Source organism: Mauremys reevesii, linkage group 1 (genome assembly GCF_016161935.1).
Source record: "Mauremys reevesii isolate NIE-2019 linkage group 1, ASM1616193v1, whole genome shotgun sequence".
NCBI lineage: Eukaryota > Metazoa > Chordata > Testudines > Geoemydidae > Mauremys > Mauremys reevesii.
This window is the reverse complement of record NC_052623.1, coordinates 14,344,188-14,370,452: the sequence shown is the minus strand read 5'-3', so window position 1 is coordinate 14,370,452 and position 26,265 is coordinate 14,344,188. Positions and strand designations below refer to the sequence as shown.

Below are 26,265 nucleotides of genomic sequence, written 5' to 3'. Positions count from 1 at the left end.
TATCGTGATAAGTTGATTCACTTTGTTCCCTAAGAAATGCTCATATTAGCCAACCACTAAGATCTTCTCCAGGTGAATTCTTGTTGAACAACCCCGTGGGAGGACTCTTTGGCATGATTTCTAGGTCAAGGCTAAGTGAACTTGGGGACTTGCCATGAAGGAGAAGGAAGCACATGGGATGAACACCGCCCAAGAAATCTACAAGACTTGTGACCACTGGAGAGACTCCTGCTGTTTTCCAGCTCAGTAGATGTAAAATGCAGGGATACCCTCTTCTCACCTCCAGCCCATTCATTCATCCGGAGCCCCAAGTTACATACACTCTGTGTTTACCATCAGTGACGAGAGTATTTCAACCAGGGAGGATTCACGACCAGCTCTTACATGTGGATAGTGTATTTTTGTTATGCTCCAATCTTCCTTTGCTTCCCCCACTGCTGCAGCTGGCAAGTGTATTTCAACTGCCTGGTTTTAGCATTAAATTGGAGCAAATGGACCTAATGGATGTCGCAAAGATCTGATTTGGCCTTTCACAAATGCTTCGTGTTTCAAATCTGCATAAGGAGATTACCTATCTGCGAGTGAAGATAAACCTCAAACCCCGCTAATTTCTGCCTCCCGGAACTTCTAAGCAGTTCTGTAAAGCAGCTAAAAAAGGATCTAGATGGTAACTGCTAAGCAGGATAGAGGGAGTCAAAATGAACATCTGCCCCAGGATCACTTGTTTAAAGGGATTTATGGCCCCTGGGACTCGCTGCCTCACTCCTTTAAACGCTGGAACAGGGTAACTCCGCGGAGCTGGGTACACGTGTTGGGAGAGGAGCCAGCTCTGACTGTCACACGTGTTTTGATGTTTTCACGTGCGTTTGCTGTAGCGGCTCCCGGAGGGTGAAATTCACCTCTGTGCAGGGAGATGTGTTGAGTAGGGCGTAGGGACAAGGGACACGTGTGTTTACCCTTGCAGAGCCATGTCCACTCCAGGCAATGAGCAGGATTCCACCCTCCTTGCACGTGAATCAAATCGTTAGCTGATGATCCAACTGCAATTTAAATGTTTTCACGGTTGCAGGAAATAGGGGAGGGTCAGACAATAATTATCACGTGACTGTAGACGTTGAGATTCAAAAAATTCAAGCTTCATCCCTGGTAAAACACGTCGCATGTCACAGCATACACATGAACTAGCCTTCAAATCAAACTCTAAGAAGTTCTCAAGCAGCATTTTTCTTACATTGCCTAGCTGTACATTTCTATCATCAGTGGAAATATGTTGTTGGCAGCCTGTGGGTATATGGTGACATTGACGTTTGGTGTTGGTCCTGCTTTGAGCAGGAGATTGGACTAGATGACCTCCTGAGGTCTCGTCCAGCCCTAATATTTTATGATTCTGTGATAGAAACGTAATCCTTCCAAGTGTAATTATACAACACAGTTGAAGAAAGTAGGGCTGGGGGAATGGAAGAGTGGGCAGGATCTGCAGAAGCAGTGTTGCATGAGCCAGAAAACCTCAGCTTGACTCTCAGATCCCAGTGAGGGCTGCAGGGCTGGTGGCTCAAAAAGGAAAAAAAGACAGACTTTCAAAGGAGCTTAGGGGATTTAGATACATCTTGAAAAACATGTCTAACTCCTTTAGGCTGCTTTGGAAATCCCAGCCTATTCATTTTGTAGGCCGAGCTGAACTGGAGTCATGGAGATGTCAAGACAGAATCTCATGATGGCATTTTTAGTTGCTTTCCAGGATACAACCCCGTTCTGGTCCTCCAGAGAGATTGTTCCATGGACTTTGGAGACTTTCCCGGGTGCACATACTGAACCTGGAGGATTCATGACCCATCGCTACTTGTTCCTCAGAACATACAGCATGTGTCGTTCTGTCATTTGTAAGTTCAGATCTCTCATGGAAACTACAATTTTTGTGGCAATCTCCACATGCTACTGTCTCTAGATGGTTGGTCTAAGCTAGTATTTTCCATACCACCATAAACAAGTGAACCATCAAGTCCTGATTTCATTTTGTGGAGGTGTAATGGATGTTGTAAATCTGACGCTTTAGACCAAGATGTTGCTTAGCAAAAGAAAAAAAACAAACACCACCTCTCAACTAGCTCATCCAGTTACTCAAACTTGCCCTCCAAATTCTTTTCCCAACAGAGCACTCAAGTGAAATTTGGAGCAGAAGAGTTTGCTCAGCAAGTTAATGAAGCTTTGTGAGAACAGGATTTGGGATGGAAAAACATCTCAGCCTTTGGGACTTGGAATAAAATCTCTGAAGACCTTTTCGGGGCCAATAGAATTCAAAAAATGTTTTTTCCGTCCTGTTGTAAGACCATGCAAAAGGTCATGCATTCAAATCATTCAACAGCTGCCATCTGGACATTTTGCTGGTAAAGAGCATGACGAAGGAACTGCCCCTTGGTATTTGAGTCCATAGGCTAAGGGAAACCATCAATCTACGTGCAAGCTCTACTCACGGAGTGTGGGGGGACACAAGGCCCTGCACCCCCAGCTTCCTGCGATTCACCAGGACTCTCAGCCAGCCAGTAAAGCAGAAGGTTTATTTAGACGACAGGAACACAGTCCAAGACAGGTCTTGCAGGCACAGACAACAGGATCCTCCCCAATTAGGTCCATCTTGGGGTCCCAGGGGCACCACAGCCCCATTTGGGGGTCAGAGCCCCATCTGGGCTCCCTCCATTACACCAGCCAGCTCCTGAAACTCTCTCTCTCCCCAGTGTCTCCTCCCCCAGCCTTTGTTCAGTTTCCCGGGCAAAGGTGTCACCTGGCCTCTAACCCCTTCCTGGGTTCTCACGTTACATGCTCAGGTATCTTTTCTCAAGGCCAGTCTCCCATCCCCCAATGCAGACCGTCCTCCCAGGCCAACACCCCCCACCAGGGGCGGCTCTAGCAATTTCACTGCCCCAAGCACGGCAGCACGCCGCTGGGGGCGCTCTGGCAGTCACCGGTCCCGCGGCTCCGGTGGACCTCCCACAGACGTGCCTGCGGGAGGTCCACCGGAGCCACCTGCCGCCCTCCCGCGGCACGCCGCCCCAAGCTCGCGCTTGGCGCGCTGGGGTCTGGAGCTGGCCCTGCCCCCCACTCAGCATTCATAGACCACGTTAAGAACAGTCCCAGTTCATCACGCAGGGTGATGCTGCGATCTGAAACTTTGAGCCAGACAGGAAGAACTTTGAATTCTTCATATTTTTATGCACATCCTTATGTAGAGTCAGAATTGCTTAGCGAGGGTGCAGGGCTAGTCTCTGCCTAAAACTAAGATCGACCTAGCTACGTTGCTCAGGGCTGGTGTAGACGTGGCTAAGTCGATGGAGGAATTCTTCTGCCAACTGCAGCTGCTGCCGCTCAAAGAGTTGGATGAACTCCATGGAGGGAGGAGGGGATGGGCTCTCGCTGGTGCTTGCACATCGTACTGGGCTCCTCCAATGAAAACTTCAGTAACTAGCTGAGCTTAGGTGCTTTTTATGAGGGGAGGGATAGCTCAGTGGTTTGAGCATTAGCCTGCTAAACCCAGTGTTGTGAGTTCAATCCTTGAAGGGGCCATTTAGGGATTTGGGACAAAAAAATTGGATAATTTAGTTGGGGATTGGTCCTGCTTTGAACACGGGGTTAGACTAGATACCTCCTGAGGTCCCTTCCAGCCCTGATATTCTAAGGCAAAATCACTCAGGCTTCCCTCTATCTTGGGAGCTGGCATCCAGCCTGCAGTGTCCATCAAATGCCTTCATCACACAGAGGCCGGCGCTGCCCACACGCACACAGCAGAAGAGCTGCAGCACTTGATGCCCCGTCCGCTCTGCGGGCAGCACCCTATCTGCTGGGACTGTTCTCCAGGCTCAGCAGATAATTGGTGTCAGCTTTAGTCTCTTCCTCTTCATGCTGGAGAAGAATGAGTCAAACTTCAGGCCCTCCGGTTATGTCGGTCACTTTCTTCAAACACTGAACAAGGAACCCTAGGGAAAAAGGACGGTCACTGAAGCTTTATCCGCCTTGCTCTGCTTCAAACTTTCCCTGGCTCCCTGCTACAGACTTCAAGATACAGACCTAGGATCTCTCCTGCCCACCAGCCCATTACACCCCACCTGCCTGTCAGGGGCTGAAAGGACCTGCCAGGACCTCCCTCTAGCTTTAGAGTAAAGTGATGTGCCTGGTGGGTTGATTTGACTCCCGCAGAACAAAATGTAATAAGGGGCAGGTTCATTTCCCCCCTTTGAAACTCTCCCTGCCCCCTGGACTCAAGCGGGAGCTGATTATTCTCGGGTCTAACCTTCCTCCTGAGGCCGGGACCGTTCGCTTGTTACCGGCCCATTTCAGACACCCGGAGGAACCAGCATCGTGCAGAATTCTATAGCGGCCTTTAACAGCCTGCTTGCATTAGATTTCCTCCAAACAGAAATGAGCCACTGATGTTTGCAAAGCGCTAAACAAATATTAACTGGCTTTATCTCCCCTGCTATCTTAGCCCCGCTGTGCGCATGAACTGAAGCAGGCAGTTCAGGGCCTTGCTGGGAGCTACTCAGAGCTGGGAGTACGAAGGAACCCTGGGTGCATCATAACCGCTGTTTTGCCCAGGTGCTGGCAAACCCTGGCAATCTGAAGGTGCGGGCAAGCGAGGCGGTGTGATAGGGTGGCCTAGTGGGTAAAGCACCTGGCTGGGACTCAGGGGAGTTCGGTTCACACTCCAGCTCTGCCCCAGGTGTCTTGTTTAACAGCTGGGAAGCTGATTGGCGCCCCCCAGCTGTAAAACGAGGAGAGAATCCCTGTCTCACATGGGTATTGCAGCTTAACCTCACCAACAGGGGGCGGCACTCACCTGCCATGGTGCATTCAGGTCCTTGGGGAGCCAGGAGCCCAGATGGGCCTCTCTGCCCACATGCTCCTTCCGTGCTCTCCTGCTCTGCTTCCCCTCCCCCACGCAGCTTTCCTGTAGGCGACTCTGCTCCTCTGAGCCAGGAGCACTGATTGCCAGCTCCCCGCTCCAGAGCCAGGGAGCCATGCACCCCGAAAGCTTGGCTGGAGTCAAAACAGCCCCCTCGCCCATGCTGCAGCCTGTATCCCAGGGACCACCCAGCAGCCTGCCCCATCCCATTCACCGCTAAACCGTCAGCAGCTGCTCCCTTGGGCTGCTCTGATCTGTGCATCCGGGCTGAGCTTTCCCGCAAAAGGCTGCAGCACAGAGCAGGAGAAAGCAGAGGGTCGGGAGCAGGAGGCGGGACGTGCCCCAATGGAACAAACACCTTGGAAAAGGCTAAGGGCTGCTTTGCAGTAACTGCCGGTCACTTCGCCGGCAGGGGCTGATTGGAAATGCAGCCAGGGGGCCTTTTGAAATGCAGCCACTGAAAACGAAGGGCGGCTGGGGAGTGAAGGAACCGGCTTCTTCTCCCCTTACGTGCCGCACTCCGGAACGACTCTGGGCTAGCGGATATTAAGACAGCGCCTTGCACTGTAATGGAAGGCCTTGTCTCCGGTAGGTGCTCAGCATTGTGATGAATGGTTTCATGTGTAGAGGCAGGGCGAGTGAAGCACTCTGACATTGGGCCAGTCAGTTAGCCTTGCTGTGCCTCAGTTTCCCTATCTGGACAGCCCTGCCCTACCTCAGAGGGGTGTTGCGGGGCTAAATACGCTGCAGAGTGAGAGACGCTCAGATACTGTGGTGACGAGGGCCAGGTAGGTACCTAAGGTAGATGCCATGGTACCTAGATACCTGCAGGAGCGGACCAGGGCAGCTAAGCCAAGCCCTCAGTAGGGGGCGCTGCTCTGATAGAGGAACCACCCAGCAGCAAAGATGCAGCAGTAGGGTTTTCGTCCGGGTCTGAGTCCCAGACTCAGCTCCACGGCTAGAGGGGAGGCTGCTGGAGCAACGGGCTGGGAAGATGACACATAGGTCCATAGGCGGGACGGCCAGCGGGGAACATTCTGAGCGTCTAGCCTGAGCCCTCACCCAGTGACTCCTGGGGCTCCTGCCTATAACATCTGCATGTGCCCAAGCGTCTTTTAGACTCAAGCTGTCCCTGACCCTTTGCTTTGTTCTCTTCTCAGCTGTCCCGTTGTGATGACGTGCAGACACCAGACCTGGACACGGGCTCCAGTAATGGTCGGCCGACGCCGTACACAGAGACGCTACCACCGCCCTGCTCGACCTCGCTGGGTTGCACTAACCCTCTTAGCCAGCACAGCGCCCCGGGCGCTCACTTTGATCCTCCACCAGCCATAGGCTGGGTCGGGGAGGAGCTTCTGCATGTGAGATTGCTGGCACCGAACAAGCGCTGCCCTCAGGCAGGGATGGCTTTAGGAAGTGCAGGGCCCAATTCAGACAGTTTCGACGGGCCCCTGGCAGGGATGACTTAAAAAAAAAAACATGTAAAAAAACACGTGGGGCTTGTATTCACCGGGTGGTGCTCTGAGTCTTTGGCGGCACTTGGGCGGTGGGTCCTTCACTCGCTCCAGGTCTTCAGCGGCACTGAAGGACCCGCTGCCGAAGTGTCGCCGAAGACCTGAAGAGAGTGAAGGACCTGCCGCTGAAGCGCCGCTGAAGCCCCAAAGCGCCGCCAGGTGAGTAAAAATTAAAAAGGTGCCTCTAGCCAGGGAAGGGATTCTCACTGGGTGCAGGGCCCTCTTAGGCACGGGGCCCGATTCTGGGGAATTGGTGGAATAGGCCTAAAGCCGGCCCTGCCCCCAGGGCAGTGTGACAGGCTCTGGGAGAAGACCCCGTTAAGCACTGCCCTGTCTTACATGTGCCACTCACCGGTCATGGGCAGAGAGGAAAGACATCCTCAGCCTGTGAGCTACAGAACGGTTAAAGCCTGGAACCCAGCATCAGGATGCCTGGGTTCTATTGCTACTGGGGCAAGGCTCTTGCCTTTTGTGCCTCAGTTTCCTCATTTATGCAACTGGATCCATCTCCGGGTGGGGGGGTGTTGCGAGGTTCATTGAACGCAGGGCAGCTCAGGGGAGTGTTTATTATTTGGGGCATGGGTCTGATCCCGGGACGATGGCAAACCCCAGAGCAATTCTCCTGCTCCTTGGCTCTCCCCACAGCGATTGGAGATGCTGAATCAGCAGATCCCGGTTCCGCTGGCTCATCAGAAAGCCAATGCCCATCCACTACTCTATGTAGGCAAGAGCATGGCGTGCTCCCCGCACCCTGCTCCTGGCAGGGCAGAGCTCCTGCGAACCTGGGATGCCCAGAAACGAGCCAGCCGGCTGGCTAATCCCTCCCCCCCAGATGCTCCTCCCAGCTGGCGCTGTCCAGAGGAAGAGAACTAACGGCAGAGGGTGCCCGTCAGCCCAACGGGGCCTGCATGCGGCCTGCCCTGACCGTGTGCTGTTGGCCCCATTCCAACAGTGACAATGTCCCTTTCCAACAGCAAGCCTCCTGGGCAGGGAGCACTGGGAACAAGCAGGTCCAGGGGGTGCCGGCTGCAGCCCACCTGCACTTAGCATGGAGCTGGCTGCGCAGGTGTTATGCTGATCACATGGCCGCACAGGACTGATCGCGAGGTTAATGAATTAAGTCTCCCACAGCCTTGCCGGGTGGGAAGTACCCCCATTTTACAGCCAGGAAAACTGAGGCACAAAGAACAGCGGCGACTTGTCCAGGGCACAGCTGGGATTGTACCACGGGCTTCCCCAGTCTTGGCACTGCCTTTTGCAACTCACCCACATTTGCTGCATTCTGGCCTTTGCACAACACAGCTCACGAGCTGCCCACTGGATGGGAGAGTCCACGTAGGTGTTAACCCTGCTCCAGCTTCTAGCTTCTCTTGGCAGATCCAGGTGGTGAGGATCTGCCCTGGGATCGACTAGCCAATGAGCAGCCTTCTAGCTGGAGGGCGGGTGTGCTGCAGCATTGCATGCTGGGTATGGGCCTCACCAAGGCCACATCCACACCACCGTTTTTCCCTGACTTTTGCCACCCTAATAAAGACACTTGGTGTTTCTCATAAAGTGGTGTCCCCAGTACTCCTCACAACAGCCCTCTGAGCTAGTGCAGCATGGTTACTAGCCCAGTACACTGAGAGGGAAACTGAGGCACATACAGACCGCATCACTTGCCCACAGCCAGTGTCAGAGCTGGGGTTAGGGCTCAGGAATTGCTGGCTCCCAGTCCCACACCCACAGCACTGGAGCAGGCCTACACAGAAGACAGGTAAGTGTTGTAAGAAATCCACCGGACACGTAGGACTCACTATGCCACACACGACGACACAGAACAATCACGGAGCTGGCCTGCACATAACTCTCATCCTCCTGCTCTAACGACAAAGGGTCCTGCCTCGTGAGCTAAAGGAGAATCTCCATTAGCACTGGAGAGGCTATGACACACAGCTGAGGACGGCTGATTCCCTCCAGTAGAAGGCAGTTGTGCACAGGTCACTGCAGCTGCACCCCCACAAAGCAAGACAGGCGGGCCAGCCCGCAGGATCAGCAACATGCGTGACGCTAGCAATCACGTCGTCGATGCGGGATAAATCACCTACAGCGCCACAGCAGCTCGTGTAAATTGCAGGCACGAAATAGAGAGCCCTTGGCACGTGTGCTGGGCAAACTGCCAGCCCCTGTGTGGATTTCACCTGCCCGTCCCAGGGGATAGTCAGCGCTCAGCTCTTTATCTCTGTCCATGTGGGCATCTGAACTGGGGGGCCACAGGGTTCCTGACCGAACCCCCGAAACCACTTTCACAAAGCTGGCTACTACCCTTCAGGGACTAGCACCCCTTGAAATTCTACAGCTCCTTCCACAGCAAAAGCTCCCAGAGCGTTGGATGAGCAGCACCATCAAAATGCAGCTGCCTCTGGAGTGGAGCACCCAACCCGCCCACAGCAGTGCAGGGAGAGCTGATCTCTCTAGGTCAGGGCTAAAGGGCGTCGGTGGGGGAGGGCTGCGCTCCTACTATGCCCGTTCTGTGGCCAGAGGACGTCAGTCTCTGGGGTCACTGAAACCGGTGCCTTTGAGGAGCACTCGACCCCCATAAAACAACGGTGAGTAACTCCTCGGTGGGCGGCCTGGCTCTGGAGCTGCCGGGGCTCTCCTCCAAGAGGCTGGGCACCGAAGGAGAGTTAGCGCCTGGGGAAAAGAAACAGCCTAGAAATCCAGACTGTGTTTTAAAGCTGTATTCACAGGACACCGCTGCCATGACATTACAGTCCCAGAGGAGGAGTGTGAGGACTAGACGCTACTGGGCCTTCCCCTGCCATTGACCTAGGAACCTCACACGGCCAACGCCTGGCACAGCTGGGGGGGGGCATTAACCAGATATATCTAAGTGCCCTGGCGGGTCTCGCCCCCCATGCATGGCAGGGGCATATTCAGCAGCAGGACTGGTGGGGTCCTGCCTGGTGCAGCCCGCTGCATGTGTTCCACCTGGCCATGCCCTGCCCGTCAGCTGTACGGCCATGGCACAATCTGCCACACGGCAGGGGCATCTCGACCCGGATGAGCCTGGTGCACACACCCACCCAGGGCCGTGCCCTGCGCTCCCAGGAGGGGCCTCTCCCCCGGCAGGCAAACGCTCAAAAGGCACAAAGATTATTCGGGCTGACAAACGAACTCCTTGGTTCGCATGGCGGAGCGGGCTGAGCTCAGGGGATCAGATCCCGCCCCCTAGCCCTGCTTTGCCATTGCCCGTGTGGAATCAGATCAGGGGACTGGACTGCACCGGGGACCCCCGCAGGCACAGTTCAGAACCACCGAGCAGAGGCAGGAAGGGATGAGAGGAGACAGTCGCTCAGTGGCTCACTCCTGGGGGAAGTGCCCAGGGGTCTCGTCTGGAGCCCACAAGGGTGACGTCTCTGGCTCTTGGCTTGGCAAGACTGCCCAGGCCACGGAGATGGTGCTCCCTGGTGTCCCAAGGGGCCATCCACTACTCCCAAAGCAGCCCCCTCTCCTCGTCCCACTGCAGTTAACGGGATATGGCCACGGGCTGCGCTGGGTCCGGGACCTCACTCCTCTCCGCTCGGGCAGAGTTAGCCTCAGTCGCCTGTGGGAGGCACCGATTGGGCAGAGCCTAGAGACCCGGCTCACTAACCCCTTGGGTACGTCTGCGCTGCACACTAAGCCCTGGCTCGGACTCGGGCTGGAGCCGAGCTCTGCTTCCGTCCACACATGCGAGCCTGACTAGGGTCAGCAAGCGTCCTAGGGCCCTGCTGGGGGTGGGTCAGAGTCCAAGTCCTGCTGGGACTCGGGCTCAGGCCCATCCTTCTGCAGTGTGGACGCAGCTCAGGCCGCAGACCCGGGTCAGAAGCGCTGCGCCGGGCCGTGCGGACGCGTTAGCGTGGCCGAGAGACCTGGCTCCAGGCTTACAATGCAGCGTGGCCGCTCAAGCGCATTGGAAACGCCGAATCCTCACGCCCGGGCCCCCAGACGCAAGAGTGAGCTTGTCACCCCCTGCCTCAGGGTTAAGTGCCAGGCACAAACTGCTCCTCCCCCTCCCGAACGTCCCATCGCCGGAGTCCGGTGGGTACGTCTGCCCTCCGCAGGCACGACGGGCCCGTTCCTCAGACGCTGGCCCAGCAGCCTCCTGCTCCCGCTGTCTGAGATAGAAAACTTGCCCTTGGTTTTCTAATCTTCCTTTTACACAGTGTCAGCGTCCTGCGAAGTGCCCCGGCTGCCGTTGCTAGCGGAGGCGGAGGTCTTTGGAGAGCAGCCGGTGCAGCGTCTAACCCCACCTCTGCCCCTCCGGGACCTTGTCCACTCTCCAGCCCTGGCTGCTTCAGTCCTTGGGAGCAGAACAGTAGCAGCAGGGCCCGGGCAGGGCTGCAGATAAAGGAGGGGCTGGTGTCCTCTCTGGATTCCTCCTCCGCAGCCCGGCATCATGCTGAGCCCTATTTCCAGAGCACCACCTTCTTCGCCTGGTCCACACTCACAACGCACTGGCCCGAGAAGCACCACGCCACAGCATTCACGGAGGCCCTGGATGGAGGACAAGGACACAGGCGAGGAGAATTAACAGGATGCTAACAAGGGCCCGCCCTTCCCATCTGGGGCTCTCTAGTAGTGCCATGGGGGTAGGGATGCTGTTATCCCAGTGGGGAAACTGAGGCACGGCTAAGTTAAATGGCTTGGCCAAAGCCATGGAGGGCTTGGGCCAGAGTAGAACGCAGGAGTTCCTGGCTCCCAGTCCTGCGCTCACACCACTCTCCCGTCAGCGAAAGAGGAGCAGTTACCCCAGGAACGATGGGGATAGTATGACAGTCAACTGAGGGGGCAGATCTGTGAATGGCGTAAACCAGCACAGCTTCACTGGCCCCCGATTTACTCCTGCTGAGGATCTGCCCAAGGTATTGCGGAGGCAGGGTGGCCTCGTGTCTGGAGCACCTGCACAGGAGTTGGGAAACCTGGGTGCTAGTCCTGGCTCTGCCACTGGCCTGCCAGGTGACCTTGGGCAAGTCACCTCATCTCCCGGTGCCTCAGTTTCCCCATCGGTGATATTAGCCTTCTTCATAAAGTTCTTAGAGCACTTTTCATTCAGAGATCTCCATGAGAGCTAGCTGTTGTTATCCTTAAGATGGGCTTTCACCAATAGCACCTGTCTATGGACAAGGCTTGTGTCTTACAGTACCCTTGTAAGAAACAGTATTCTACTAATGGGGAAACCGAGGCACGGAGCAGTTAAGCGATCACGTATTGAGTTGGTGGAAGAGCAGGGCAGAGAAGCCAGGCGTCCTGGCTCCCAGTCCCCTCCCTTAACCACTGGGTCGCCCTGTCCTCCTCCCTAGGAGGCAATAACACGAGCCCAATCACCCAGCACCCAGACCTGTAAAGCTTCCCCTGTGGATTAAAGCACAGCCCCCGTGCAAGTCTTGGGGCCGGGGAAAAGGACGTGGGCATGGGGAGGATCCCACAGTACAGCCTGCAGCACAACTGGACCCTTGGAAAGGAGATGAAGACTGCGGGGATGGGGGATCCGTGGGGGCTGTTGGGACCCCATCACACACAGTCACTATGGTGGAAACAGCTTCACCCCCACTCTCTAAAGCTCCCCAGTGTCCTGTGCACTAACCCTGCACCCCGTTTTCTCGGGCTCTGGCTGAGCAGGGGTTGCAACAGGATCCATCCGCCCCTCCCCCAAAATGTGGGCCCCTCCAGGGTGCCCTAGACAGGCCTTTCTACAAGCCTCTTTCCCAGGCTCCCTGGCCCCGCCAGCCCACTCCCCCTAATGCACCTGAGAATCATAGACTATCAGGGTTGGAAGGGACCTCAGGAGGTATCTAGTCCAATCCCCTGCTCAAAGCAGGACCAACCCCAACTAAATCATCCCAGCCAGGCCTTAAAAACCTCTAAGGAAGGAGATTCCACCACCTCCCTAGGGAACCCATTCCAGTGCCTCACCACCCTACTAGTGAAATAGTTTTTCCTAATATCCAACCTAGACCTCCCCCACTGCAACTTGAGACCATTGCTCCTTGTTCTGTCATCTGCCAACACTGAGACCAGCCGAGCTCCATCCTCTTTGGAACCCCCCTTCAGGTAGTTAAAAGCAGCTATCAAATCCCCCCTCATTCTTCTGCAGACTAAATAACCCCAGTTCCCTCAGCCTCCCCTCATAAGTCATGTGCACCAGCCCCCTGATCATTTTCGTTGCCCTCCACTGGACTCTCTCCAATTTGTCCACATCTCTTCTGTAGTGGGGAGACCAAAACTGGACGCAATATTCCAGTGCTGAATAGAGGGGAATGATCACGTCCCTTGATCTGCTGGCAACGCTCCTACTAATGGAGCCCAATAGGCCTTTGGCCTTCTTGGCAACAAGTGCACAGTGCTGACTCCTATCCAGCTTCTCACCCACTGTAACCCCCAGGTCCTTTTCTGCAGAACTGCTGCCCAGCCATTCGGTCCCTAGTCTGTAGCAGTGCATGGGATTCTTCCGTCCTAAGTGCAGGACTCTGCACTTGTCCTTGTTGAACCTCATCAGGTTTCTTTTGGCCCAATCCTCTAATTTGTCTAGGTCCCTCTGTATCCTATCCCTACCCTCCAGCGTATCAACCACTCCTCCCAGCTTAGTGTCATCCGCGAACTTGCTGAGGGTGCAATTCATCCCATCATCCAGATCATTAATAAAGATGTTGAACAAAACCTTGATCGACTGTGTCCCAGGAGCCTGGTCTGTTCCCGACTGGGCCATTGCGCTGTATTCCCTCCCCTCGGGACCAGCCAGAGCAGGCTCCCCTCCCTCCTGATCTGCCCCCCTGCTGCCTCTGGGGCTGCCCCCTCCCCAGGATCCTGGGTTAATGCACTCAGCCTAGCCCCTTTAGGAGAGCAACCTGCCCTACAGGCCAGCGGAGCATCACCTGTGCTCCCCAGACAGGATCGTTTCCAGCTTCCCGCTCTCCATGTTCCAGAGGTAGAGGGCGCCATCCGAGGAGCCCACCAGCGCGTAACTCTTATCGGGGCTAGATGGGGGACAAGGAACAGAGAAGAGTGTAAGCTCAGCATGCAGAGACTCCTTTGCTGGTTCTTTGATACTGGCACATGACATTGGGACTCCAGTCCAGAGAGGCACAGAATCCACCCCAGGGTTTGGGAGCTCTATCCAGAGAAGTACATTGAGACAAGAGAGTGCAGCAAACCTGTGGAACTCCCTGCTGCAGGAGGATGCTGCTTAACCAAAAGGGCTGGAGAGTTTTAGAGTTTCTAATGGCCACAGCTCTGCAAGCCTGGGGCAGACTAAGGGTAGCTGCAGCCCACGTTGCAGGCTGTTCATTCATCACCCGCAGGCGCCAGCAAAGAATCTCGGGAACTTCCCTCTCCCTCAAAAACAGCCGGGAAGAAAATCGAGGAGCAGATGGGAGACAACCGCTGTCTCAAGGACAGCAGAATAGCCATGGCAACAAGCAGAAGCCATCCACCTAGAGCATGCGATGGAGCTGGGAGCCAGCTGCCTGGCCTAGAGACGGGGAAGAGCCATTGCAAGCTCACCTCTGGGAGGCCTGGGGGGTCAGTGAGTTTGCCACTGATACTGGCAAGGCAGCAGGGGTGGAGCAGCAGGGCAGATCCCCAGCTGAAGAGCCCGCGTGCTGGGAAACTGCCCTTTGGCTGTTCAGGAGAACGCAGGGCCCTGCTCTTGGCGGGATGCAGGAGGAGCTGCTCCTGGGGAAAGCTGCCAGCAGCCTCCCAGGGGCTCCCCCCGGCTCCTGGGATTCCTCCTCCAGGTCAACCTGCTGGCACCCTGGTCAGGGTCAAGAGCAGGGTAGGGTCTATACAGCCCAGAAAGGGAGCAACGAGACCCCTTTTCACCTCCACCTTCCACCCCATCCAAAGCTTGGGCTGGGCGGTGACGGGGGGGGGGTGCGGGGGTGGAGACAACTTCCCACACTGAGATCCTGCCACGGCCACAGACTGGGGTGTGAGCAGAGTTCAGGTCAGGAGCCAGGGGCACTGGCTGGGCCGGGGGTGGTGACGCCCAGGACTGGGATAGCAGGGTCCGTGGGGCAGGAGCCAGGGGCACTGGCTGGGCCGGGGGCGGTGATGCCCAGGACTGGGACAGCAGGGTCCGTGGGGCAGGAGCCAGGGGCACTGGCTGGGCCGGGGGTGGTGATGCCCAGGACTGGGATAGCAGGGTCCGTGGGGCAGGAGTGAGGGGCACTGGCTGGGCCGCGGGGAGGAGGCTTGTCCATTATGTGCCTGCACTATGCCCGGCTCGCTGACACTGTGGGTCCTTCTCTCACAATAACCCAGAGCTGTGTCAACGGACGGGCTGGGCTTGGCGCTGCAGATCCCCAGCTCCGTTCACAACCATGTGCCCTCGTGCGAGGAGTCCCCCTCCCGGTGACCCCCGTGGGGGGTGTCTCCTTTATCATCCTGCAGGAGAGCCAAGCCTGCGCGACGCTGTGTACAGCTCCGAGCACAGCCAGCACCCCCACCCCCGCTCACCTGAAGATCGCCTTCGTCCAGTCTGAGCCGCACCTGAAGCCGTCGGCCCTGCAGACACAAACTGTCCCTGGTGAACGTGCATCGCCCCCTCGCGAAGGGCGACAGCTCCCCTAGGGACACGCCCGGGGCCGGGGCCCGGACAGGCTCCGCTGCTCAATACAAGCCGCCCGGGGAGAGCTGCTGGCTTGTGGGGCAAAGGGCCAGGCTCTGGGTTCAGACACGAGATCCCTGCAACCTAAGGGACCCAACACTCCAGCTTCCACGCCCTGGGCAGTCAGCTCCAGACGCGGGCTCGCGGGATGGCACCAGCTTCTTCTGACAAGGTAACGCCAGCATCTCTGCCAGCCCACGAGGACACTGGGTGGCATCACCCATTTGGGCCTAGCCCCCGGCAGGCTCAGACAGCCGCTCGCCCAGCCGTGATGTGGAAGTGGGGGCGCGCCAGGTCTCGCAGTGTCGGCCCGCTCAGGCTCCTGGAGGAGCAGTGCGACTGGCTCTGGAGGGGCGGCTTCGCTGAAGGGAGGGTGCTATGGGCTGTGGGCAGGCAGGACGCAGAGCTGGACTCAATTCCCAACTCTGCCACTGGCCCTGCTGGATGACCCTGAGGAAGTCAGTCCCCCCGTGCCTCAGTTTCCCCCGGAGAACGCTGCCCTATCAGCAGCCTGAGGACTGGTGCGAGCCGCGGCTGCTAAGACAGATCAGGGCAGGAAGGAGGGGTGCCTGAGCAGGACAGGGGGAGAGAATAGGCCCAGTCCTGGAAGGGTGGCAGAGAACCTTTCAGGAGGGGACAGTATTACACCCACGGGGGGTCAGTCAGGCCAGGCCTGGCTCAGGCTCTCAGGGTTAGGGTCCCACCCACCGCTCACCGGAACACCTGCCGGACGTTGTTCATCTTCAGGTCGATGACCTTCAGGGTGTTGTCCCTGGAGCAGCTCAGCAGGTGCATCTGATCCTGGCTGATGTGGAGGGAGGTGACCTTCCCCTCGACCGGGATCACCTCCGTGCATCGGGGCCCCCTGGAGCGCGGCAGACAAGGGGCTCGTTAGCGCGCCAGCGACTTCGCCGTCCCGTGGAGAACCCACCGGGGGGCTGCCCGCTCCCGACGGCCCGCGTGGATCAGAACCACCATGTTCCATTCGAATCCCCCCTTCCAGGACTCCCACACGCCAGAGACTGTCAGTTACATTCTGTCCCTGCTAACCTAGGAATCGCCCGGCTCCATTAATTACCCGGACAGATCCGTTGCTAGGGAACGGACGAGAGCCCTCCCCACTTAGCGGTGAAGGAACCCGCTGAGCAGCCAAACGCCCGGCCACTCTGGATTGTGACTCGCCCGCTGCGGTGCACGCCGGCCGCCTTGCCTGTCCCACCCCCCTGGGGCTGCCCAGGGGACATGGCACCGAGTGCGCCAGAGACAATCGCACAGAGACATTGAGTGACTTGTGCAGGGAGCCACGACTCTCCCAAGTTCCAGTCCAGAGCCGTAACCACCAGGTCATCCCAGAAAGGCCGGTCTGAGAATATCCACTCACTGCTTAGCAGCCCACTGAGGGGCAGCATGGCCTACCGGACGGAGCACAGGCCCCCGAGTGACTCCTGAGTTCTAACCCCGGCTCCGACATCGACTCCCTCTGTAGCCTCTGGGTGAGGCACTTAGCCAATCTGTGCCTCAGTTTCCCCATATGTGAAACAGGGAGAATGAACAGCGCCCTCGCTGGGTAAGCTGATCCCAGGGCGGACAGGTCTGAAGTCAGGCAGGGAGGTGTTTCTAGAATGGCAGGACAGTGTTTTATCCTGCTTGTTTCCCCAGTGCCAAGCAAAGGGGCCCAGAGACCCCAAGGGCCAGCTGGTGGCCTTGCCTGGCAGCTACCTTGCCCAGGGAGGGGAGTCACCTGCTGTCCCAGAAGCGGATCTTCTTGTCGTGGTGGCCGCTCACGATGACGTTGTCACAGCACACCACGTCGTTGCAGTAGGAGAAGACGTTGATGGTCCTGCAGCCTGTGGGGACAGCACGGCTGTGAGTGATGGGGGAGGGGGGACGAGGCTGGCAGGGCAGTACCAGGGCACCGGGGGCTCCCCTATGGGCCGCGCTAACTCCCAGGGAAGACCCTTTACCCACAGGGAGAACGCTGACCGTTCATAAGGGAGCACTGTGCCCGGCAGCACCACCCGTCGACCCCCTGGCACGGCCCACACCGCCCAGGGGAGCTGGGCCCGGCATTGGGTCCCATGCACTGGACCCGAGTTCAAATCCCGAACAACGAGCTCACCTGGGACAGGCTGGGTTTGTTCTCAGCATGAACCACTTGATGGCTCGATGCCTGGGGCACTCCCTGCTCAGGGCGGCCTGGCCCAACCACGGCTATCCTCATCCTGCCCCCGGCTCCCGCTGTGGGTTTGTCCAATGGGGCCCTGATCTAATGCCCCTTCGAGGGCGATCGCAACGTAACAAGCAGCCCCGGGGCTGGAAAGGCCAGAGCTGAATTCCAAGAACGGGATGGGGAGCCGCAGCCAGGGCTGGGGAAGTCCAGGGCTGGCATGATGGCAGGTCCTGCAATGGCACAGCAGCTCCCCAGATTTCCCGGGAGGGTCCCCCACAGCGAGGAGGCCCAACGTTCCTTCACGGAGCAGTTCTCTGCCCGCAGGCGAGGTGCGAAAAGACAAGGGACACCGAACTCCCAGCACCGGCCCGCCCCCAACTCTCTAGTCTAGCGAGGTGGCTACTTGGCTCCCACCACGGCCACAGCCCACCAGTGGCCACGGCGCTGCCTGCCCCTAGCGCCCTCCTCCGAGGCCTGCAGCGCTCTGCAAATACGGCAGCCCAAAGCCAGGCAGCCAGCTCTGGTCCCCCACCCTGTCTGTTGATCCAGCTTGTCCTAACGCCAGCGTGCGAACCCCCTGGGGCAGAGACTCTCCTCATTTCACTGCCCAGGACAATGCCCCCAACTGGGCCATCTAGAGGCCATTTCCCTTGGGGAAACTGAGGCACGGGGCAGTGGAGCACGTTGGCCAGTGGGTGGCAGGGCTGGGAACTGAAGCCAGGCCCTCGACTTGAGTCCTGTGCCCTGCCCACGGGACCACACTCTCCCTCCTACGCCTGCGCCACCCAGCCACTGAGGGCCAGCGCTTTTCTTCCCCCAGGGAGGCATTTCATCCATCCAGTGGAGGAAAGCGCAGCCAGCATGAATCTGGGGCGGTCAGGTGATCAGCCGTGACTGCTCCTCTCCCTTGTCTTTCCACGGCCCCTGGCCCCAGTTAAAAAGCCACCGCATGGAAGCAACAGAGCCGAGCCAATTCATCGCCATCCAAGCCCGTGAGGAGGGTACGTCCCCATCCCCCGGCCGGGGCGTGACTTTTAGCCTGTCAGGCCTTGGGGACAGGGACTGTCTCTTCCCTGCGTGCCCAGAGCCCAGCACAACGGGCCCCAACGGGGATCGGAGCCCCGGGGAATTACCGTGATCGAAACAGTCCCTTAGCCGGCTTTTCCAAGCCGCGCAGGGCGGCTGTCCCTGCTGCGGGCCCATAAGAACCTGCCATAACAGATCCACAGCCAGACCTCAGAGGTCCTGGGGGAACCACACGGTGCATCCAGGCTAGAACCCAGAACCGTCTGCTCCAAAGCACAAGCCTTGAACTAAAGGGGCATCTCGGGCAGCTGCCGTAGTATTAGCGACTATAACAGCCGCTGGACTAAGGCACGGGACCGGGAGTCAAGAGACCTGGCTTCCAGTCCCAGTTCTGCCACAGACCCGCTGTGCGACCCTAGGCAAGTCACGGCCCCGGTCGGTGCCTCAGTTTCCCCATTCAGATTGTAAGCTCATCGATGCAGGGAACTGCCTCGCGCTCTGTGGCTGTGCATGAACCTAGTCTAGACCCCACTGCAATCCCATAATCATCCCCCGCCAGCAGTGGGCAAACGCACACTTGACACGCCCCCCAGTGGAGGTCGCTGGTGAGACACAGGACACTACGCCCAACAGAGTCGGTTACTCACAGGCCCCTTTGCACAGGTCCCACTCTTTGACTGTCCTGTCCCGACTGCCCGTCACCGCTTGCAGGCGGGTGGAGCGGAATTTGGCAGCCGTCACTTTGTCAGCATGGCCCGTGAGCGTCTCCTAGACAACACAACAGCTGGGGATGTTAAGAGGTTTAGGGGTTGTTGTTTTTTTCCATTTTATTTTCTTCCCAATAATCTAATTTTAAAAAATAAATCAAAACAAGGAAAATGACACACAACGGGCCCGTTACAGAAAAGTCAGCCAGTTACGGACTCGCAGAACAAAGCCCAACCCTGCCCCCTGCTGGAATTGTTGCGGAACTGAACTGGATAGTGGGTTGTTTTTTTTAATTACTTAAAACATTACAATCTCTCTGCAATTCCAAATAATGAATCCAATGCACAGACTCCTAGACTTCAAGGTCAGAAGGGACCATCGTGATGATCCAGTCTGACCTCCTGCATGCTGCCGGCCACAGAACCTCACCCATCCACTCCTGTAATAGACCCCTAGTCTCTGGCTGAGTTACTGACGTCCTCAGATCATGGTTTAAGAACATAAGAACGGCTGTACTGGGTCAGACCAAAGGTCCATCTAGCCCAGTATCTGTCTACCGACAGTGGCCAATGCCAGGTGCCCCAGGGGGAGTGAACCTAACAGGCAATGATCAAGTGATCTCTCTCCTGCCATCCATCTCCACCCTCTGACAAACAGAGGCTAGCGGCACCATTCTTACCCATCCTGGCTAATAGCCATTTATGGACCTAACCACCATGAATTTATCCAGTTCTCTTTTAAACGCTGTTACAGTCCTAGCCTTCACAACCTCCTCAGGCAAGGAGTTCCACAGGTTGACTGTGTGCTGCGTGAAGAAGAACTTCCTTTTATTTGTTTTAAACCTGCTGCCTATTAATTTCATTTGGTGACCCCTAGTTCTTGTGTTATGGGAATAAGTAAATAACTTTTCCTTATCCACTTTCTCCACATCACTCATGATTTTATATACCTCTATCAGATCCCCCCTTAGTCTCCTCTTTTCCAAGCTGAAGAGTCCTAGCCTCTTTAATCTTTCCTCGTATGGGACCCTCTCCAAACCGCTAATCATTTTAGTTGCTCTTTTCTGAACCTTTTCTAGTGCTAGAATATCTTTTTTGAGGTGAGGAGACCACACCTGTACGCAGTATTCGAGATGTGGGCGTACCAAGGTTTAAAGGCTTCTAGTTACAGAGAATCCACCATTTACACTAGTTTAAACCTGCAAGTGACCTCATGCTGCAGAGAAGGTGAAACCCCACAAGGGTCTCTGCCACTCTGACCCGGGGGAAAATTCCTTCCTGACCCCAAATGGGCGATCAGTTAGACCCTGAGCACGTGGGCAAGACTCACCAGCCAGACCCCTGGGAGAGAAAAACCCATCTAGCGTCCCATCACTGGCTGTTGGGAATATTTGCTGCTAGAGTCAACCACGGGCCACATGCCACTGTAGGAGGTCTCCTGCCATCCCCCCCAGAAACGTATCACGCTCACTCTCAAACCCAGGTAGGTTTTTGCCCCACTGCTTCCCTGGGGAGGCTGTTCCAGAGCTTCACTCCTCTGCTGGTTAGAAACCTTCATCTCATTTCAAGCCTAACCTTGTGGACGGCCAGTTTACAGCCATTGGTTCTTGTGTCTGTTGAGATGAGTTCCTGTCTGCATCCTGTAAAACTTGCCAATACCGGTATTGCCCTGGCCTCTTCGTTTGTCATTCAGTGTTGAACCCATTCTAAGGCAATATGCATTTCCTCACCTTTTGGGGGCGAAGCCAGACTTTTAGGCACCTGCTCCCCTACATGGTGTAAACTTCGCTTGTGCCAATCAGAAACAAACACAAACAGGTTTTGGGCCCCGTCCCCTATGACACTTCTATGATGTCATAGTGGGTACTTAATGGCCTGCCTGCCATGTGCAGGCAGGGAGAGGAGAAAGAAAACGAATCCTGTGTATACCCGTGTATTCTGTGTATGCCCGTGTATCCTGTGTATACCCGTGTGTCCTGTGTATACCTGTAACCGAGCCTGATCACCTCGAAGCCTCTCTCTCAGCTCACGTGTTTCAAATAGAGCTTCTCGTTTGCGGTCGTTATCGTTGGTTTGTATTTGTAAGTATCAGTTATTACTAAATGCTGCATCTTTGTTTATAAATATTGTTAGTAGATATTTTAGTCATTGTGTGTTTTAAGTTTCATTAACTCTATTAGCTAATCATACGCTGCTCCCTTACCCCTTGTAATTATCCCCAATAAAACTTTTAAATTGATTAAGTTTAGTGTGTGTGTGTGTGTGTGTCTGCAGTTTGCATCGTGACCCACACTCTCCTTGCATCCCTTACCAATATAGTCTGTTGCCACGTGCAGCCTGGTAAATAACAGGCCTGCATTTTCTTTCGCCCCTGCGAGTCCGTGGCAATCTACATGGCGTCACGAACAGGATGCAAGGAGGTTGGGCCATGCCCATGGCACGCTGCAGACCGCGCAGATGATGAAACTGAACAGTTCCAACATTTGCAGTTTCACCTTTTTACTAGCCAAAATTCGACTAATCCAAAAATAGAATGGATCTGTTCCCTTGGCTCGGGCAAAACTCTAAAAGGCTATACTGTACCATTAACCCTGGCAGATACGGGATGCCTCCTCCGGTGCCACCCGAGCTTTAGGTGTCAGCCAGCCGATTGTTCTCTACAGCCTCAGTGCACGGAGACTGTGGAGAACCTCGGCGCTGCAGATCCCTCTCAGCTTTGGAGAGAATGTAGCCGCATTGTTAGAAAATCCGGAGGTACCGTTTCCAAATTGATTCCCCCACCTCGGGTAATGCCTGCTGATCCGGCACACAAATTATTATGCCAGATGATAAAAGAATTAGATTTAATTAAGAAAACCAAAAAATTGCGACCCGATGAATATAAATCTGAGGATGTTTCCACCGTCCTGTTTAGCATGCTATGCAAGGCCCTTGATCTGTGCTCTGTCCTTCACGGGGGCACTATGTTTGCAGCTAAACAGGCAGCCCCAGGCTCACCTAAAGATGATAATGAGGAAAAGACAGAAAAGGTAGAGCCCATCACTACCCCTCTCCTCTCAAGTCCCTCTCAAAAAATTTTGCCACCCCCATATGACGCTCCTAAAACTCCCCTGTATCCAACTCTGCCAACAGCCCCAGAATTTACTGAATCTGAAACTGTAGCAGAAGCTTTGCCTGTTGCGATAACTAAAACTAAAATAGATGCACAAACAGGCAACACCACGCAGGTTACTGAACTGCGAACTCGTACTAAGGCCGAACTTAAAGAGTTTTTAAAGGAAACGCAACGAAAAACCGATGAGGCCCCTATGGTTTGGATCGGACGGCTAGCCTTAGAACACGGAGCCGAACTGGTGGACCGTGAGGAGGCTGGCATCTTAGCCAAAACGGCCAATTGGGCACGAGGCTTCCCGGGTCATGCTTTATTAAATAATCGCATTTGGCCACTTACTATCCCGGCAGCTGCCATTTTAGCAATGCAAGGCAGTTTTAAAGGCTTGTATATCCCCCCGGGAGCCTTAGTCACTCCTCATGATTTAATATGGGCAATCGCAGGAGCTTCCATAGCCCTGTGGGATCCACTACAAAACCCACTTAATTTAACTGTTCAACAGCAATTGGTGGCCACACCCTTTATATATGTTACTGATCCCACCCAAATTCCTGTCTCAGCAGAGGCAGTTGATTTAGCATTAGAAGCTGCCCCTGGAGCTGACACCGGTGCCATGCTGCACTTGCATGCAGCTGTTCGCAGATCCATCTTAACGTTATTTGAAGTAGTTAGTAAAATTAAGTTGTCACAGCCGCCCCTGCCTGTTGTCCTCCCAGTTGAGTCGCCACCAAAAGACCCTCCAAAGAGTCAGTTTAATCCCCAAAAACATTCTGAGCGAACTAAAGCTGAACGGGCACGATTTGGCTTCCTTCTTAACAAAGGAATCCCCAAAGAAGCCCTGCGTAAAATGTCAGGCCAAGAGCAGCAAAATATAGCCGAACAGCTAGGCTGGAAAAGTTGGGAGGACTATGTTAAATCAAAAAACGAATAGGGGCCGGATGCTGCCCGGCCCAAATTAAAGACCCCACCGATGAACGCCCATACGCCACCCTGTTAGTTAATGGTGACACTCCCACCTCCTTTTTATTAGACACTGGAGCTCAAGTTAGCATTATTGAGCCCAACGTTCCCCACTGTCCTACTGGCTCCTTTATGTTTGTTCAAGGCCTCAATGCAGTACAAGAAAAACCCGTGGTTTGGGTTAAAATTGCCCATGGAAAATACATAAGAAAAATAAAAGCCTTGTTAGGATCAAAAAATCTGCTAGGTGTCTCAGATATTAAAAAATTTAAACTGCATAATCAAATTCTGCAAGCCCTCCCTATAACTGTAGGCAATCACTCTCCCTATACCCCCGAAGTAGTTAACTCCCAGCCATGGAAATTTTCCCCTATCCCCACAAAATCTGAAGGGCTTCCCCTTATTGAAACCTTGCTCACTCAGCTTCTAAAAGAGAAAAAAATAGAAAGGGTTACTGCATCCACCTTTCTGTCCGCAGGTTGGGGTATTCCCAAGCCCGGCGATCCCTCTAAATATCGCCTTGTCATTGATTATAGACAAGCTAACTGCCGTGTAAAGCCTATCGCATTTTCCAGCTCTGTCACCATTCCAGAAATACAGCGGCAACTTAGCGATGCAAGTAATCAGTGGGCATGTACTCTTGATTTAAAAGATATGTTTTACCAAATCCCACTCCAGGACACACAAGGAATCTTAAATTTTGCTTTTAAGGGTGTCCAATATAAATGGAAAGTCTGCCCACAGGGGTTCTGTAATTCACCTGCACTTGCATCATCCCATCTCAATATCACATTACAAAAGGTAAAACCCCTACAGGATGTGTCTGTGTTAGCCTATGTAGATGACATTATCATTTGTGGTCCCAATCCACAAACAGTTCAAAGTACCACCCAAATGGTAATAGATGCATTAGAAGCAGATGGGTGGCAAATTAACAAAACAAAGAGCCACCTGCAGGCCAGCCAGCAATTCTCATTCTTGGGACTCCATTTCACTCCCACCACTCACACACAAGCCCCAGCCAGCGTATTAGACCCTTGGACAGAGGCCCCTCCAAAAAATAAACGAGAGCTTCAGCAGCTACTAGGTCTCCTTAATTATCACCGCCAATATATTCCGGCGCAATTAATTTCTAACCTAGAAATCCTACAAAGCTCTCTCTCTAAACGCTCCCGAGAAGTGTGGAATGCATCAGCACAAAAAAGCTTAGAGAAGCTAGCTGGCTGGTTCGCCTCTAACCCCGCCCTTGCCCGTTTTAATTCCCAAGAACCCCTCAACATTGATTTGTTTATCACAAAACACCATGTAGGGTTCACTGTATTGCAACATGGTAAGGCCATTTACAATTGGGCCCATCGCCTGTCTGGACCCCAGTATAACTATGGTCTGGTGGGAAAAATGCTACTGGCTGCGTCCAGTGCTCGTCACTGGTCCCAAGTTCCTATCCCAGGTACCCTGTCTGGACCACGTGTCCATTTAATCCCGTGGCTTACAAGTACCCCTCCACCCGAGTTTCATGGCACTACTCGCACCTGGCAGCTTCTATGTTTCCAGGTTGAGGTAGCTTGGCAGGCATGGACCCTTACTCCCAGCGATAACATCTTAGCCCCCCCATCTCACCAGCCGTTATGCATTGAAGTAAAATATGATCCCTGGGTTGTGTCTGACGGGGGCACCTCACCATCCCCTAGGGCGGGAGTTCTTTGTTCCACATGTAATCACTTTAATGACTGCTTCCCTGGGGAGGCTGTTCCAGAGCTTCACTCCTCTGCTGGTTAGAAACCTTCATCTCATTTCAAGCCTAACCTTGTGGACGGCCAGTTTACAGCCATTGGTTCTTGTGTCCACATCGGCCCTTGGCTTAAATAACTCCTGTCCCACCCTGGTGTTTATCCCTCTGATGTATTTCTAGAGAACAATCATCTCTCTCCTTAGGCTAAACAAGCCAAGTTCCTGGAGTCTCCTTGCATGAGGTAGGTTTTTCCATTCCTCGGCTCATCCTAGTAGCCCGTCTCTGTACCTGTTCCAGTTTGAATTCACCTTGCTTAAACACGGGAGACCAGAACTGCACACAATACTCCAGATGAGGTCTCACCAGTGCCTTGTATAACGGCACCAACACCTCCCTGTCTCTGCGGGAAACACTTCGCCTGATGCATCCTAAAGCTGCACTAGCCTTTTTCACGGCCACATCACATTGGCGGCTCGTAGTTACCTTGTGATCGACCAAAACACCCAGGTCCTTCTCCTCCTCTATGGGCAGGCGGGGGTTGGAAGCAGCGGCAGAAGACTTGGGAGCTAACTCTCAGTTACGCTAAAGCTCCTTTCTGTTCCCAGAAACAGGTGGGAGGACCTGCTTTCGGCCCTCGGCTCAGGGGCACAGCTAGAGCGCACAGCACCACAGCTATTCTTGGGGAAGCAGAGAGCGAGACGGAACAGCCCTGAGGCTGCTCTAGCGTACGCCAGGGACCAGCCAGTCCGGCTGCAACAGATCCCCAGCCAGGCTCGCATGGCTCCAGAACACAGGATGCACCAAGGTGGTTTGAAGCTCCGCCCCAGCAGGAATGGGGCTGCCCAGCTTGACGCCCTGACTTTCTAGCCTCAGCTCTGCTGCCAACCGAGCCCTGGGAGCCTGGCCGCCGGCGTGCTGCGAGAACCCCGCGCTGAGCCGCCTCTGCAGGAAGGGGCGCGGAGCCTAGATCCGACCACTGCGGGCAGCCCCGTGGGACCGATCCGCCTGCGCAGCCTGGAGACAGTCACTGAAATCCAAGGCCTGAAAGCTTCACTGGTGATGCCCGTTCCGTGCGAGGGGCCGGTGGAATGTGCAGAGCCGTGGCTGGGAAGCGCCCGCATGGGGAGGCTCAGCTGGGCTCGTTTAGGCTCCGTCCGCAGATGCATGTATAGGGACAGTCACTCCAAACCCCGGAGCTGCTGGCCCGGCGGGGCTTGGGAAATGGCTCCGTGTTCTTCCAGGCCCGGATCCTCTACCGGGGTGAATCAGCGCAGTGCTCGCAGTTCACACCAGCAGAGCAGCTGGCCTTGGTGCCTTTGACAGCAGCTGCAGCAGGGCCGGGGGGGGGAACTATTTTAAACGATTGCACCAGACTTGGGTGGGGATTCCCGCGCCTCACCCAGAGGCACTGAAGCCCAGAGCCTCCCAGGTATCTCAGCTCCCAACTCCCACGGGTTTCATCGGAAGCTGGGAGCCTAGACACCTCGGCAGATCTGGGCCGCAAGCACCTACGACCCCGCC

General features: G+C 55.3%; 1 protein-coding gene across 1 annotated transcript in view; it reads right to left on the bottom strand.

Annotated features, from left to right (window-relative positions):
- Positions 1-10,567: 10,567 nt before the first annotated feature.
- ATG16L2 (autophagy related 16 like 2) overlaps positions 10,568-26,265 on the bottom strand; it is a 70,465-nt gene continuing 54,767 nt past the window's right edge. The window contains exons 13-18 of the mRNA XM_039532522.1: positions 18,881-19,001; positions 16,779-16,884; positions 15,753-15,902; positions 14,887-14,934; positions 13,305-13,406; positions 10,568-10,926 (exon numbers count right to left, since the gene is read on the bottom strand). Of these exons, the coding sequence (XP_039388456.1) occupies positions 10,839-10,926; positions 13,305-13,406; positions 14,887-14,934; positions 15,753-15,902; positions 16,779-16,884; positions 18,881-19,001 (615 nt within the window). The 3' untranslated portion in view covers positions 10,568-10,838. The remainder of the gene's footprint in view (positions 10,927-13,304; positions 13,407-14,886; positions 14,935-15,752; positions 15,903-16,778; positions 16,885-18,880; positions 19,002-26,265) is intronic.